This window comes from Phyllopteryx taeniolatus, chromosome 4 (genome assembly GCF_024500385.1).
Source record: "Phyllopteryx taeniolatus isolate TA_2022b chromosome 4, UOR_Ptae_1.2, whole genome shotgun sequence".
NCBI lineage: Eukaryota > Metazoa > Chordata > Actinopteri > Syngnathiformes > Syngnathidae > Phyllopteryx > Phyllopteryx taeniolatus.
Genome location: NC_084505.1, coordinates 24924158 through 24941249, shown reverse-complemented (window position 1 = coordinate 24941249; position 17092 = coordinate 24924158). Strand labels below are relative to the sequence as shown.

General features: G+C 41.6%; 2 protein-coding genes across 3 annotated transcripts; one reads left to right on the top strand and one right to left on the bottom strand.

The window, feature by feature from the left end:
* Positions 1 to 28: 28 nt before the first annotated feature.
* elmod2 (ELMO/CED-12 domain containing 2) lies at positions 29 to 5167 on the bottom strand. Its single transcript, XM_061770867.1, has 9 exons — positions 5000 to 5167; positions 3658 to 3807; positions 3346 to 3374; positions 2910 to 3007; positions 2702 to 2831; positions 2405 to 2538; positions 2235 to 2303; positions 1552 to 1685; positions 29 to 473 (listed from the first exon to the last, which is right to left on the bottom strand). The coding sequence occupies exons 2-9, from the start codon at positions 3800 to 3802 to the stop codon at positions 322 to 324; spliced, it is 891 nt and encodes a 296-aa protein (XP_061626851.1). The 5' UTR covers positions 3803 to 3807; positions 5000 to 5167; the 3' UTR covers positions 29 to 321.
* Positions 4779 to 12125, top strand: gprin3b (GPRIN family member 3b). 2 transcript variants are annotated; one of them, XM_061770864.1, is made up of 4 exons: positions 4782 to 4901; positions 6681 to 6921; positions 9760 to 9940; positions 10559 to 12125. In XM_061770864.1, exons 3-4 carry the CDS (start codon positions 9815 to 9817, stop codon positions 11555 to 11557), a joined length of 1125 nt encoding a protein of 374 aa, XP_061626848.1. In that variant the 5' UTR covers positions 4782 to 4901; positions 6681 to 6921; positions 9760 to 9814; the 3' UTR covers positions 11558 to 12125. The 2 variants fall into 2 exon arrangements, with proteins under 2 accessions (XP_061626847.1, XP_061626848.1); XM_061770863.1 differs by having other exon boundaries at positions 4779 to 4901; positions 9760 to 12125.
* The last annotated feature ends 4967 nt before the right edge of the window (positions 12126 to 17092 follow it).

Genomic DNA, 17092 nt, shown 5'->3' with positions numbered 1-17092 from the left:
AAAAAAAAAAAAAAAAAAAAGAAAAAAAAAATTAATAAATAAATAATAATACATTGGTCACAATACTACAGAAACATCAAAATCCTGAGATGGCCAAGTAACTATCATTTTGTATTGTGTGTTTTAGCTGCATTATTACTATTATTGTATTAGTGTTAGTTGACCAAAAAATAAATACCATTTTCCACTGCTGAAGTGTCTTTTGACCCTAATAACAATAATTATAATATGGCAGTTACCTCTAAATTCCCAGAGGTTTGTGCTCGTGTCTCATTCAGTCCGCTTCCAGGCTGGCGTTCCCCCTTGGTGTAGTGGTAGTTTTCAGACAGGTGCGCTCAGCGTGAGAGACGCGTAGGGATCCTTCAGGAGGGTCCGGACGACGTGGTGAAACTTCTCTCTGTACTGGTTGAACAGCATGATGCTTTCAGGCTCCTCTGCCAGCCAGAATTGATCAAACTCAAAAGCCAGGTAGCCTGTCATGGGGAGATGAGCAAAAATCAAGACAAACTGCATTGCTTTTAGTTGCGTACGCTGGGCTATTTTTCGGAATACCGCAAAAATGGCCGACATGCTGACATTGCTGAGGTGAAGGCATGAAATATAATTAGAATATAATTTCCATTTTACGGTATTCCACAAAATAGCCAACATTTTTCGCAAGAAACAGAAATACTACAGTACGTGCGGTCCTTTGAATATCTCCCTCAAAGATTACAGCACACTTTTTGTACACGAATGATGGGCACTGGGCTAATTCCCAACATTCCACAAAAATGCCTGAAATGCTGCACTAAAAACTCAATGTTTCCCCCTCCTTCCCCTGAAATAAAAAAAAAAAAAAACATTACATGAGAGGATGACAATGTTCAATCAATGTGAAGCTGTTAAGGTATTCCACAAAAATGTCTGACACGCTACGCTAAAAACACTTCCCCCCGGAAATTGTATATTTGTTATCTAGAAAAAGATTATAGCGCACTGTTTTTTTGTTCGCATATCACACACACTTGACCATTGTTGCAGCATTTCACAAATATGGTTATTGCTGTACATAGGAGGAGGAAGACTATTTTTGATAAATAAAGCTGTTAGGAGACTCCACGAAAATGGCCGACATGCTGCACTTAAAAATGCAATATTTTTAATAACGAAAATGGTATGATATGTAACGCCACATTATCTTTACAAAATTTACAGGGGATTTCTTACCACGCGCATCACGCATACTGGACTATTTTTCCAGGATTCCACAAAGGCTTTCAAAAGGCTGCTCAAAAACAGGCAATATATTTCCTAGAGAAAATGGTACGATACGTAACGCCATGTCATCTAAAAAAAGATTTTAGTCATGCTTTTTGTACACGAATCACGGACTGGACTATTTTCCAGCATTCCATAAAGACGGCTGACGTGCTGCACTAAAAATGCAGTATTCCCCCCCCCCCCCTCAAAATTGTACAAAAGGTAGTGGGGGACAATGTTAGGCATTCCAAAAAAAAAGTGACAGACATTCTGCGCTTTTTACCATGAAAGTCCTGTTGGGGTACTCACAGTAAAGCTGATGAAAGTGTTGCAGCTCTGGGGCACCGGGCACCGTGTTGTAAAAATGAGCTTTGAGAGCACCGCTCTTTAGCAGGCTGTACGCCATCTCCGTCAGGTTGATCCCCACGATAGCGTACGAGTACCTGGAATAGCCATCAGACAATGCGATGCCTTTTACAGGGAGTCTAAGACAGGCTCAAATTGCACACTGTTGCCTCTTTCACACACACACACACACACACCGTAGAAGATTAACAATTACCCGCCTTTGCCTTTCACGCAGAACGCCAGCATCTGGTGCTATGTATAAAATAATTGCTGGACAGCAATAATTGCTTTCAACACAGCAAGGCGGGATAAGTGAGGTGTGTGTGAAACTTCAGCCCCTTCTCCAGGAAGACACACTTACACACGGCATCATGCCATATTTTACTGACCGTATTATTTCCATTGTCGCGCTCTCTCAAGTTGAAACTAAAACTGCCACGACCCCATTTTTTTTTACAGCGTTTAAAAAGCAGTACCCCCTATATGAATGCAATATCACCGTTCTGCCTATGATTCTACCGAGAATGCGGAAAATTGGGTGCCGACTCCTCCGCTCATTCCGTGTCGGTGCCGTTTGTGCAAAACAGTGGAGAAGAAAATGGGTGGAGAAAAGCTAGGCAATGTGAAAGGGGCTTGTGTCTCACCCCAGTTTGGGATGGTTGGCATGAGACAGGACCAGGCGGGCTTCTTGTGTGTAGTGCTCACTAAAGAACCTGCAAAGGAAACAAAACAAAACCAAAAAAAACACCCCAAAAAATCAAAAGTCCAGATTAGCAGAACAGACGCTTGTAACAACGCTGGAGAACACACTCACAGAAGGTTTATGAGGCCCAGCATGCCCATTCCTCGGAAATCCGTCTTGGGGTCGTCCCCTTGGAAGCCGATGTCCCCCCACTGCTTGGTCACCCTGGACTCCAGCTTGACGTTCGGCATGAGCAGCTGCCAAAGCTGTGGGCGACACACAACTATCCCGTTATGCGGCGGAACGTTGAACGTTCAATCTATCGTTTCGATATTGAGGTCCTTTATGGAGGTATTGAAATCAGAATTTTGGCGTGGTGACAAAACGAGCCCGGGTGGATTATTTGTGTCCATTATTGCCTGTACATACCTTCAACAGCATAGCCTCATGTTGAGTGTTCTCTGGGCAGAACGTTTCCTTCCTGACGTCTTCCACGGATACGTACAGGCTCTTGTATCCCGTTATCTGCAGCAGCGATGTGTGCAGGCTTTCCTTGAAACTAGAAGTAAGGAAGTAGCTATGTTATGTAAACATAAAGACACTTGATTGATCAGTTTCCAAACGAGTGTGACTTTACAGGGGATTTGTCTGCACTTTGATCTTCTTTTCCTTCATTATTTGCTCCACGTGTTTTCCTAAGTGCTCCCTGCTGCTTTCCACAGCACCTCGTAGAAGCTACAGAGGGAGAAGGAGGAATAATGTAAAACACATCAACTGTAGAAAACGTGGAAAAGTCAACACTGCAATTGTTCTGCAGAAACTCTGCGGTAGAGTGCACAAATGTACCTAATGTAGTGTCCAGTGAGCACACATGCAAACAGCTTTATTCATTTTAGCTCATTAGATACTAATTTCAAAACGGAGAGTAACAAGACAGGTTTCAAACAAAACAAATCAGGATGGATTGTGTTGTTGTGAAATGTGTTTAAAGGCTCCCACCGTGCCGTATATTACATCAGCTCGACTAATAGCAAAACTGTTGACACCTATCAAGATGTGCATTGTCTGCTTACCTTGCTCTTTGACGACTTGAGGGAGTATTCTGCAACGGCAGACACACAATCGTAAGACAAACTGAAAATGAACATCGAAAAAAAATATTATATATACGATATCACGGACATCTGTCGAAAACTCCCATGTCCAAATTTGGTCAATTGAATATTTTTTCACAAGTATCATCGATACTATACTTCAGTCCCCACGTGGGTCTGTTATTTTTTTTTTTTTTTACAAATTATTGACCAAACTAAAGTGTGCAAAATGGCTTGCGTTCTTTGACGATGCAATGTTAATGGCTCTACTATTATATCTATTATTTATACCTGTTTTCATTGCTCTGGCCGCCCCCGGCCCGTATCTCGAGCATATCCTCTGCAGCTCACACGTGCCCGTCGCATGCCTGAGGAGCCATTTGATCCAATACCTCAAGTAGGTTGTGTACACATACTGCCAGATGTGCATCAGCATACTTCCTGTAATGTCCATAGAGGAAAAATAACTGTTAAAGAAGTAACTACAATCAAAAGGTACAACACAGATATTCTTGTCATTGTATCAGCATTACCAGATTACTGGTGCTACTTTGCTCAATGACTCTATTGTGTTGTTTGTATATTTTGTCATGGTGGCTTGTTTGCGATAGCACGAGAGTGGCTCCAACTACCAGAGACAAATTCCTTGCGTGTTTTTAACATACTTGGCCAATAAAGATGATGTCGATTCTGAAAATGGAAATTAAAAAAAAATATTTCCACGTGAGTTTCTTTTGTTAATTTTAAATACACACACACACAAACACACAGTATATCAAAATCTCAGGCTTCCATTATGTTATGTGAACAGAACAGAGAAAAATACCAAACTAAATTAGAAAAACAAATAAAAGGGTCATTAAAAAAACATGGTTACAGAACAAAGTGGATATGAAAAAAGGATATACTGGTTAATTTTAAATCCATATTGGCTAACGTGAAAGGCATTACGAATAAATTATCTATTGTCTAATTTAAACATGGAAGAGTAGTTATTAGTTTTAGGTTTTTTTTTTTTTTTTACGGTTTTATTAAGCAGAAATATTTGCGTTACAACAATTATGTGTTCCATTATTAGTTTTTAAATAAATTAAGTCACAACATAACGAGAACAAATATGACTGATAGTGGTTAGTTGGTTGGATTCAATCAATCAAAAATATTTATAAAATTGCTTTTCATCCCCAAAAACTCAACTCAAATTCTAATTTAGACAACGAGGATATTTATTACTTTTAGCTTATTAAATTATCGAGCAGTAATATTTCTGGCGTTAAAACAAATGTGTGTTAAACCATTTGGTTATTAAATTCAGAGCATGCGCAGTGGGGATCGCGAATTTGAGCTAGCCCCAATGCTAACTGCTAGCATGAGCGCAAACTTTGAGCGAAATGTTAGAAACGCGGGTGAGTCAACTGTCGCGTCCACTGCGCGCTGACGTAAATCAGCAGCAATTGTGCGACTTGCCGACAAGTCCACGAACAAACTGGCTTGCTGCCCAATTGAAGACTGCGAAAGCGTCGTCCGGACAACAGGTAGGTTGTCACCGAGGCGAGCCAAGGTGGAACTGGCTTGGCTCACTCGGCTAAACCTGTTTGACACTCGGTGTTTCTTTAAATTGCTTTCGTCTTACCCTTATTATTCTCTTAGGATTAAAAAAAAAGAAAAAAGATAACGTATCCAAAAGTTTATCTGGAACGACCACCCGGAGTCGACGAATCTGCAGTCAGGCAGGACTAGCTGGAACTTCCTGCAGCAGCTGGAGACACCGGAAGTGCTGCTGCCGCCACCGCCGCCACACTTCATAAAACACACGCGCACACTCCCTCGTCCCTCTTTTCGTTCTTAATTAATTTCGTTCCCTCCTTAAATAATTTAATACAATGTATACCTACTTTCGTCCCACTATATCATTTTGGATTTGCATGCCGTTATGTCAGTTAAGCGTATGTAAAAGAGGCACAAATATTTAGAGACTTGGTTGAACGTGACTGTCATGAACGTAGCACGCTCGTCAGCATTTGTTATTTGAATGCCCCTGACTATTTTCATTTCAAATTCATTTCACGAACTGGCCACAAGATGTCGCCACGGGACCCCTCTTAGCTGGTGTTGTGTTTATTTACCAGTGTGTGCGAGTGCGTCTGTCACATCGTTGCACTTATTTTGTGTGCAGGGAAGTTATTTTTCCTTTGTGCCAAGCTATTAAAACGTGTATTGCAATTTTTTTAAATAATTGACAGATTAAAATTACTTTTTACTTTTTGTTTTGTATACTTGATTCCTAATGATGTAATGCATATTACAATACAATGCATTAACGATCATTGTGCATTGGCGGCTTTAGTTGTACATTTGAAAAACTATTAAATACTCTATTCATATCTCATGATCTGTTCAGTACATATTTTCTAACATTAAACAATGATTCCTATTCCATATGTTGTAACAAAAACTGCAACATTATACATTTTTTAACATATATAATAAATACAGCATATATTTTTTTTTACAAATGAATTTGTACAATAATAACAATGTAGACTTTTTATTTGCCCCCACAAATAATGAATGATATCTATTACAATACAATATATATTATACATGAATTTTATAATAGTAAGTGGCCAGCCACTCTGGGAAGGTTGACCATTATTCCATGTTTCTCTATTTTTGGATAATGGCTCTCACTGTGGTTTGTTGGAGTCCTAAAGCTTTAGAAATTGCTTTGTAACCCTTGTTAATTACTTTATTTCTCATATGTTCTTGAATTTCTTTGCATTGCGGGATTTTGTTGCAGCTTTTTAACATCTTTTGGCCGACTGTCAAACAGGTTCTATTTAAGTGAATTTTTGATTGAACAGGTCTGGAGGTAATCAGGCTTGGGAGTGGTCAGTTAAAATGAACCCCCCAAAATTTAAATTAATAGCCACATTTAATTCGTGATATAACAAGGGGGGGATTAATTTTTTCACACAGGGCCAGGTAGCTTTGAATAGTGTTTCTCCTCCCCCCCCCCCCCCCCCCATAATAATAAATAAAGAAAAAAAATCACCATTTAACAACACCATCTTGGGTTTACTTTGATGAGCTTAAACATTAAAGTGGGGAAACTATGCATACACTGTGTATATATATATATATATATATATAGTACACATTACACAATTAAAGTGATGCGACATGTTGCATTTTGCACCTTTCAATCATAATTTGCCCACTATTTATGAGACATATTGCAGGTGAATGAACCGGACTAAAACTGAGAAACAATGGCCCCACACATCCATTCATCACCTTATTTTTGTGTTTAGTCTGATGCATCGTGCACACACAGTGGACCTTGGCGGTGACTCATTGCAGCTTGTATCGAATTGTGTGCGGAGCTTCGCCCCCCCCCCCCCCCAAGAAAAAGGAAAACCCGCTCCTGGCAGGCAAGCGGGAGGGCGTGGCTCATGTCACCCAGTGTGTTTCTCGATATTCATGCGAGGGCTTCTTGGAGCCTCCTCACCGCTCGCCGACACGGATGCGCCAACCGCAGTCGCCGCTGTCAAGGTAAGCGACCCCCTCGCTCTTGTTTCTGCACCCCTAATACACACACACACACCACAATAGCGCGTTGCTTTATCATGATGTTGCGTGCACCCGCAAGGTCAAACTTGCAGGAGGAAAAAAGAAAGAACAATTCACATTGCATGTTTGTGTTTGTGCCGTGAAATCCCACTGCTGCAAAGCAAAGGAAACATGATAGTTCATTCGTAAATGGATGAAACTGAAGCCGAATGTGTGTGAAGGCAACGAGGATGTGTTTTCCCATCAATATTTGCACTGTGGTGACAGACGAGTGCATGAATAGTGAGAGGCCAAACACAAACGCTTCAATTGTCTGCCCACTAAGGCACCTGCATGTTGTGTGTGACCCTTCCATGGTTTGAAATCATGCTATCAATGAATTATACATATATATATATATATAAACTGATGGTGTTTGTGTGTGTGGACTAGAACTGATCGTCTTCAATAATGTCATCAATGAAATTGATAATGTTGATGGAGTGTCTATCTATCTATCTATCTATCTATCTATCTATCTATCTATCTATCTATCTATCTATCTATCTATCTATCTATCTATCTATCTATCTATCTATCTATCGATTCCTGTGTTACTGTATGTAAATAATGATACAGTAGATACACAGTTTAATTGGACCTTTTGCCATCCAGTTGAAGAGCACTGAATTGTTCTGCCTGCCACTATTTGTCACCGGCATAGAGAGATGAAAAAAAGATGCATTATTTGTAGTATAAATCATCATAAAATAATCATCAAAATAATCATGTAAATAATCATTTTCGGACCATCCATCCATCCAGGGTCGCAGGCGTGCTGGAGCCTATCCCAGCTACTGGTTGCCAGCCAATTGCAGGGCACATACAAACAAACAATCATTCACACTTACATTCACACCTACGGGCAATTTAGAGTCTCCAATTAATGCATGTTTTTGGGGTGTGGGAGGAAACCGGCGTGCCCGGAGAAAACCCACGCAGGCACGGGGAGAACATGCAAACTCCACACAGGCGGGGCCGGGGATTGAACCCGGGTCCTCAGAACTGTGAGGCAGACGCTCTAACCATTCGGCGACCGTGCCGCCCATTTTCGGACCAATTAAATGAAATTAGATAGTTTTCTGCAGCAAATTGATGCTTGGAAACGTTGCAAGTAACAGTAACATACCAAACGATCTATCTATCTATCTATCTATCTATCTATCTATCTATCTATCTATCTATCTATCTATCTATCTATCTATCTATCTATCTATCTATCTATCTATCTATCTATCTATCTATCTATCTATCTATCTATCTATCTATCTATCTATCTATCTATCTATCTATCTATCTGTCTGTCTGTCTGTCTATCTGTTCGTCCGTCCGTCCGTCCACCCACTCCCCCACCCATCATTTGCAACTGCATACTAATAGCTGTTTCAAATATTTTTGACCAACTGAAGAAAATGAGCATATTTTGAAATCAATACCTCTCTGACATTATAATCCCCCCCCCCCCCCCCCCCCCCAAAAAAAAAAAACACCAAACATCTCAGTTAAGGCAGAATCATTGATAGCTCATGTATTGACTCTCATTAGATGGTGGAGGTGTACCTAATAAGTGTCCAGTGAGGTTGTAGTCGTGCTTACGCGAGTGTTTATTGACATCCATCTTTATGGAAACAGCAGTTGACAACTGAGCGACGCAATTAATAGTTAACCTATTGCCCCTGGAGTAGTATTTTATTTTATATTCACATTTTTGTAGGAGTAGAAGAAGAACAGAATAATCCATCCATTTTCTGAGCCGCTTCTCCTCACTCGGGTCGCGGGCGTGCTGGAGCCTATCCCAGCTGTCATCGGGCAGGAGGCGGGGTACACCCTGAACTGGTTGCCAGCCAATCGCAGGGCACATACGAACAAACAACCATTCGCACTCACAGTCATGCCTACGGGCAATTTAGAGTCTCCAATTAATGCATGTTTTTGGGATGTGGGAGGAAACCGGAGTACCCGGAGAAAACCCACGCAGGCACGGGGAGAACATGCAAACTCCACACAGGCGGGGCCGGGGATTGAACCCCGGTCCTCAGAACTGTGAGGCTGACGCTCTAACCAGTCGGCCACCGTGCCGCAAGAACAGAATAATGCAACATAAAGTTGAATGTTTCGGTTAAGGTAGTTTATTTAGATCGTTCTTTGGCCCGTTTTACATAGTCTTAAAACCTAATTATTCAACTTTATAAATGTGATATTAAACCATTTTTGTCACCTTGTTTCAGATGCCAACTGTTCAGCTGCATCCTTATTTAAGTATTTGCTGTGTTTCACTGTCATTTTATTATTTGAAGTCATTTTATTATTTGCTGGACTTTACTGCAAGTTGTTCTGGCACCGCAAATTATTTTGCACACTGCTGTTCCATTTATTGAAATTTTTTTTCAACCAAAACTAATAAACTACAGTAGATGACACTTTTACGACAAATGCATAGTATACTGGTTTATTTTTGGAGGGCTATAGAAGGGAATCCACTTATTCAGTATCCAATTACTGATTTATCATGTCTGGGATGTTGTGCAAATCAACCCCTCCTCTATTGTCATGTAACACCGCTGCAGTACGTTTATAGTTGGTGTGTGAATCATCAATCGTCAATATTGTTGGCAGAAACAGAGGGCCCCGAGATCAAATTTTGCTCAGGGCCCCAAGGAGGCATGTGCCAGCTCTGGGTGAACATTATTTGGTCACTGACGTTAGCTTTGTTGTGGTTGTTAACAGCTCTGAATGACCGCTGCTGTTTTTTTTTTGTTTTTTTTTCTTCTCCCACCATAGGACAGTACACATTTGGATTAGACCAGCAATTCAAGCGTGAACGTGCCTGTCCAGCATGGGATCCAACCCAAAAAGGACAGTGACTGTCCAGATGGTGCCTCGGCTGGCTGCGGCGGACGCAATCGCCAATAAGGAGTCAAACGCCAACTGGACCACGGAGGCCGACATTAAACTCTCCCAGGTTTGTCGTACATCACCCGGCTGCAAACAGGATCAAACTGCGTCGGTAGTGCCCGTTAGTACCCTTAAGAAGACTGTCGACTTGTTAGGCAAAGGTGCGGCTGAAGGGGGAGAGCTTAGGGATGCGAATGCTAACATTAGCAACATTTTAAGCCTGGCTGATGACAAAGTTTATAAGAGTCCTGGCTGCCGCGTGAAAACGCACAAGGACGAGGCTACCGTCTTAACCTCGGCACTGAATAACTCATCCAACCTCAACAGTGCTCGTGACTCGAGACACCTAGCGCCTGAACCGGATAAAGTGGCGGAAGCGGGGAGCGTGTCAGTTCACAAGGACAAGGACATGTCGAGTCCCAAGGAGCCCGGTCACAAACGAAGGCACTCCGTTTCTCTTCATGAGCCACCCAAACTCAAGCAAAGCACGGAAACTACTCCCTTACTCAACTCGACTTTGCCTTCGTCCAACAGCCAGAACATCAAAGAAGTATTCGTAGACAAAGTATCTGTAGACAAAGAATCTGTAGATAAAGTAGCGATAGACAAATTATCTTTTGACAAAGTATCCATAGACAAACACAAGCCAATACCCCTGCAGACAGATCCCTTGTATTTGCCTCAGGTGACGCAACAAGTCCAGGAACATCAGGAATGTCAGACTGAGCCTCGCTGTAAGCTCTACAGAGAGGCTTCTACGATGACCTCCCCTCGACTGCCTTCAACCGCGGTCGAGCGGGGCCGCGACGCTGAGGTCCAGGCGGTAGCCGGCACCAGCTGCAAGGCCGTGTCCACCAGCCCGAGCCTGCTGCCCTTCAGGCCCAAGGCCGCCGCCCTCGAGGATGCGCAGAGCCTCACCGTCATCTACCAGGCCGACGGGAGTTTGGGCTTCCGCCAGATTGGGCCGTCGACCGATATGCGCTCACCGTGCGCCGCAGAGAGGCTCACTGTTGAGGCGGAAATGTGCCCCGCTGCAGCGGTCGACTCGAAGATGGGGACCAGACCCAAAGAAAGCGCTTCAACTCTCAGCAGCATCCAACCGGTGTATCAGATCAACATCGAGCACGGCAATCGCAAGGAACCAGAGAACAGAAATGCAGTGGAAATACCTGCGACCAATTTAGAAGAATCCCAAAACACGGACGTCCTTGCCAAGCCCAGATTTGCAGACAAGGCTGTTACAGCCCAGACCAAACCATCCGTAACCACAAATACTTCATCCAAGTCTGAGGAAGCAAAAGTTACAAAAGACCTAGAAACTGAGGCCGATCCTGGCAAGCAGCAGACGGAGGTTGTGGAAAGCGATGACGAGAAGCAGACTCGGAAGAGCGTCCACGACGTGGTCTGGGATGAGCAGGGCATGACCTGGGAGGTCTACGGCGCATCCGTGGACCCCGAGTCTCTGGGCTTCGCCATCCAGAGCCACCTGCAGTGCAAGATCAAGGAGCAGGAGAGGAAACTGATCGCCCAGACCTCCTTCCGCAAGTCCATCACGGGCGTGGACTCGCCAAGAGCGGGTAAGAAGAGTAAGCGGCGGCAGCACAATCTGTTTCGTTCCATGCTACGTAACGTGCGCCGCCCCAACTGCTGCGCGCGCCCACCTCCTTCTGCTGTCCTCGATTAGAGGTTGACCCAGTGTTAAACTCTCCCAGCCCCCACCGACAGCCCCCCAGAGTTCAAGGTGGTCGCTGTAGTGATGCCACGTGACGGGACGACTCTTTCCCGTGAGTATCTCAGAATGTTGTAGACTAGACTACTTGTGACGTTTGTGATCAAAGGAAGTAAAAACGTATACAAATGAACAATACATTTTGATAGAAATGGATATTTAAAACAAAAAAAGAGAATATGTCTATAAAAGAGAGAATATGTCTATAAACTAATCAAAGGCAATAATAGAGAAACGCATGTGTATTAGTTGCAATGGCAATGGTTATTTGACAATGAAGAACTTTGCATTAAAAAAAGGGAGCGGTTACAGGCGGATATGATTTACTGTCAAAGTCCTTGTGCAATATACAATACCAACATTTCATCACAGCTCTTTTTAAGGTGTTCCGGGGTCCTGTGTTTTGAAAGTCCCCCACATCTCACCTTTCATGAACATTTCTTTTCTCATGCTGTTAAAAAAAGACAAAGAGACTGTATGCATACATGTCTGTTTACTCTTTGGTTTTCTATTAAAAGATGAAAAAAACCCAAAAGTCTAGTGTTACATATTCTTTATTTCCAAAACACATTATTTGGATTGCTCATTATTTTATGACAACAGTGGCTGAGCCTTGCCTCGAATAGCAGAGGCCTCCCCTAAAAAGGTTTGTAATTACCTATAGATGCCACAAGATGGCGGCAAACTGATACATGAAGCTCCTCATCTCACTTCAGGCTAGTTTCAAGCTGCAACAAGATGGTGCCAAAGCAAAAATAAACGCGGTGGAAATACCAGCGACCAAGTCGTATTAACACTTTTGCAATAGGTGAGTTTTTCAGCAAATAATGGAGGTTAGGTTAAAAAATATATAGTTGTGTAGGCAAATAGGTAAATCATTACATTATTCACGGTTCATCCGTCGCATCCCTCTCTACATCAAATGTGTTCAAACATGTTTTCAATGTGATTAAAATGTGTTTTTTAAAATAGTTTTAAATGTGTTTGAAGAGTCTTTTCCATTCACAAAGTCACACTCGTGTCTTTGGTGTTGACAAAAATGTATCTTAAGTTTCTTTGAAGATTAAGGGCTCTATTTTCTATATCTCTATAAAACCCGGCACATGTTGTAACTCTCTGCGGGAGGTGTGTTGGACCAGATGTCGCTAATCTCACAAACGAGTGCAGGGCAGCATATTTAAAAAGGGGAGTTTTGCTCCAGTTTGGGCGTGAACACAGACAACTTCAATTCTGTCCAACCGAAGCGGCTCCTGTCATTCCCTTTAAATGTGGCATGTGAGAAGTGCTCTTGACAGTTGTTGGCATGGCGGAAGAAGAAACTGATTTGCTCGAGTCCGGGAGGTCAAAGCGTGTAAACTCCGTTTACACAGCCCCCCCGCCCCAGATCGTTCGTGTGCGGCGTGCCCCCCGTGTCGGCCAGTGTGATGATTTAGGCTGATTTATGAATGCAATACGTCTGACATATCACCCACACATCTGGGGAATTCCCATATCTCTCCCAGAGGCACCAAAATCATGTTAGGCCAGCGATCTACCTTGCGGCAAAAGTTAGACGCCGGTACACCCAGTTTGGCGCAGACCGGTCTTCCAAATTGGCAAACACACACACTGAGCCTTGCGCTTGCACAGAAATCCGTTTTTGTGCTCTGACTCAGTTGCGCAGTCGAAGAAAATAAAGCCCTAAAGAAAATGTTGTCAATGTTGACACAAACACGTACATGATTTGATTTTTAAAACATGTATGTTGGTTATGTTGAAGACTAAGCCGTCTTTGCGTTTACAAAACATGTCTTAGATGTTTAAGCAAACCTGGATTTATCTTTGATGTTTAGAAAAGCCTTACGTGTCTTCCTGTCTAACGCTAGTGAGGGTTGAGAGTGGGCTGGAGCCTAGCCCTTTGGGCGAGACATGGCGTACACCCTGGACACATCGCCAATTCACTGCCAGCCCTCCCAGTTAACATGGATATTTGACTTCTAAAGCCGTCAATGGCGGCGAATGTGTTTAATTGCAGGGCACCTACGTGTCTTTGTGCTTGAAAATGTGTTATGTTTGAGGTTGGTGACCTCTGCTCTAAATCTTATACAAACACGCAAATATTTTTGATGTTCACGAAAATGTGTATGTGGGGTTTGTTAAAGACTAAAGTGTCTTTGATGTTTACCAAAATGTGTATTTGATTTTTACATAAACATGTACAGTATGTGGCATGCATATTCCGTCGTTTTCAGACTTTTTGGCGACAAGGAACTGTTTTGACGCAGTCACCCGTTGGTAAAATGTTTAAAGACGTTCCAGTTTTTGTTACGGTACCTTGATGGCGAGTAACGGCGCTAGTTAAATCTGCCCGACTCGCATGTTTGTGCTTGTAATCTAAAATATAATGAGTCTGCCTCGTGTGACACTGATACCCGGAGGCTGACGTTATTGTCTTAACAAGCACGTCCTTCCGTGTTATCATCATGGCTGTGATTATATGGTCAGCATGTGCAGTGCAACGTCACAAGCTGTAAAAAAAAAAAAAGGACAGACACCTCTGCTCACAAGTCACACGTGTCCTCTCCCTCCCGCTTACTATGATTCATTTCATTTTTTTTGGGGGGGGGGAGGTTTTGAACGTCAGCTTTAATTAGCCATGTTTTAAAATTGAATCACCTCCCTCCCGCCTTTTCCGGTCCTCTTGTTTCTTGTGTCCACATGACGACTTCCCGAGTGGAGTTGGAGATTTAGTGCAGTGCAGTGAACGATGTATTCCGATGAGCTAAAACACAACGACGGGGTTAAAAGGGCACAGGGGTAAAATATCCAATGGGTTTACTGAAGACTTAGAGACCAAGACACTAACATGTACATGTCTTTGCTGTTTAGGAAAAAAAAAAAATGTGTTGGCTTTGCAAAAGACTCAAAATCAGGCTCTCAATGGCCACGTTTGATTTTTAAAACAGACAGATGGGCCAGGTCATTCGTGGCTGAGGTAAAAGAAAAGTTACAATGTGTATATAAAATATGTAAAATAGTTGACTTTAATAATACAATCATGATTCATTCTCATTTTCAAATGTTATTTTTTAATAATTTATTTGATGATTACTATTTATCAAAAACAGTAGAATAAAAAATATTTACATTTAACATATATTACATTTTATTACAAATGTTTAAGAAATGCAAATAAATGCTAAATGTACATGTAAAATTCTAAGTGCACGTCTTTTATGTTTACAGCAATTTATGTTAGATCATTGTTTTCAAATGTATGTTAAGGTAGACGCAAAAAAATGCATCTTTGTTTGCAACATCTATATCAAACTGTGATTTTCATTTTTTGGATTGGATGCAGCATTTTGACGCTATAGTTGACATCTAACAGTAACTCTTGAGATTGCAACGCAGGGTTTTGCGAGCAGTCGTACAATTTAATCCTCCTTAATCCAGGTTTTAAATCTACAAATTTCTCAACCACCAGTAAAAGTTGTGCTATATTTATTCTGTATTTTTTTAATAGATATGTTTCTCTTAGAAACAAAAGACATTAGTTTCGACATGTTAACATTTAAAAATAGCCCTTTTTAATTGGATTAAATTGAATAATGCATTAGTATTAATGACAAAATGCAGGAAATGGGTGTCTGCAAAGATGTAGTATTTAGAGCAAGGCCTTTATATATGAATTCCCGCCTTCAACTCGCATGCCCTATTTTCTCTGAGACTGTAATGAAGCAACTGAGCTTCCCTAACAACGGAGTGATTAAAAACCTTATAATCTGCGGGACATTTCCTCCCGCGAAGTAGCATGCGAGATCTCCTTCCTTTTGTTATGTATCCGGGTGTTGTGTCGCCGGAGAAGTCGTCGCTCGTCTTCCTGACGGCTCATCCTCTCCCGACGGAATACGCGGCCTACATTTGTTTGCGGTACGGCGTTCGACTTTACCGGCCCTTCATCTAACCACCCCGGTTTTCTCTTCCACTGCATCCCTTCATGTTTCTATTAGTGTTTTTTTTTCCTTTTTGAATAATTTAACATGAAGACGTACACGTTTTGGATGTTTATGAAAAACAACCACTTTGATGTTTACAAAATGTGTTAGCTTCCTTGACGACTCCAAATTGTATTTTCCATTCACAAAATATCGTGTCCCTTTGACGTTTGCCCAAAAATATACAGTAGCTTCATTGAGGACTTTGTTTTATATTTCACGTTTTTTGTTTAAAACATGCACTGAAGACTTTTGTTGAAGACTAAATTGCCATTTCCGTTCACCAAAACACATATGTGCCTTTGATGTTTGCAAAAAACATATTCAAGCTCTACATTGACTGAATAGACTTTAAATTGACTTCAATGCGACAAAACCATGCACATGTCTTTGATGTTTCAAAAACACGTGTCTTTGTGTTTAACAATTATTTTTTTTTTAGTTCCGTTGAAGACTAAATTGTCTTTGGTTTTTAGGAAATCACACAACTCACTGTCTTAGATGTTTACAAATATTTTGGTTTGATTCAGTTTATTGACGTTTGTTAATGCAGACTCTTCAATTGATGGTAGGTCCTTTAAAGACCCTACTATTTTTATTTCAACAATGCTGTTTATAAAATCACGTACTTTGATGTTTACGGAAGCAGGTAGGCGTCTTTAATGTTGGATGAAAACGTGTTTGTTCGATAGAAGACTAAAATCATCTTCATTGGTGATACAAACACGTTGTAGGTTGGGTTTGTTGAAGACTAAATTGTCTTAGATGTTTACAAAAACATGTTGTTGATTTTTACAAAAACGTTCATGATGGGTTTGTTGAAGACTAAAATGTCTTTTCTGTTCATGAAATCGCCACTGATGTTTTTGATGTTTACAAAAACACAGGTGGCCCGCATAATACGTCGTTTTCAGATGTGTAGGGGAACAGGGAGTTTTTTTGCCGCAGTCAACAGTAGTTAAAATGTTCATAGACGCTCCCCTTTTTACTATGGTAGATTGATGGCAAGTAAAGGTGCCCGTAATCTGTTAAATCTGTCCGACTGGCACGTTTGTGCTTGGAATCTTATCTTCGCACACAAAGGTCACCTTCTGTGGCTTCATTAGAGACTGCTTTATTATGGCTGACTGATGTGACTATAAATCACAGCGGCTCCCCCAGGCAAAGAGCCCCACACAAACGGCAATAAAGGCAAACTGCGGCACATGTATCAATCTGCAATACCCCCCCCCCCCCCGCCCAAAAAAAACCAAGCTCGGCAAAAAACTGTTGCGTTACGTAAGGATTTCTTTCTTTTTGACTTGGTCTTCATGTCCCCGTGGAGCCATAAGCTGCTTTTGTTGCATCAGCCGCTCTGCCATGATAGAGAGAGAAAATAAAACGAAAGTACTAATCTGGAAATAAGAAGTAAGGGAAAATGATCAGGGAGGGAAGATGATCAGATCTAGGATGTATTTAATATTGAAATTTAAAGCTGTCATATGTACAGTAGAAGTGATAACTACAGAAAAAA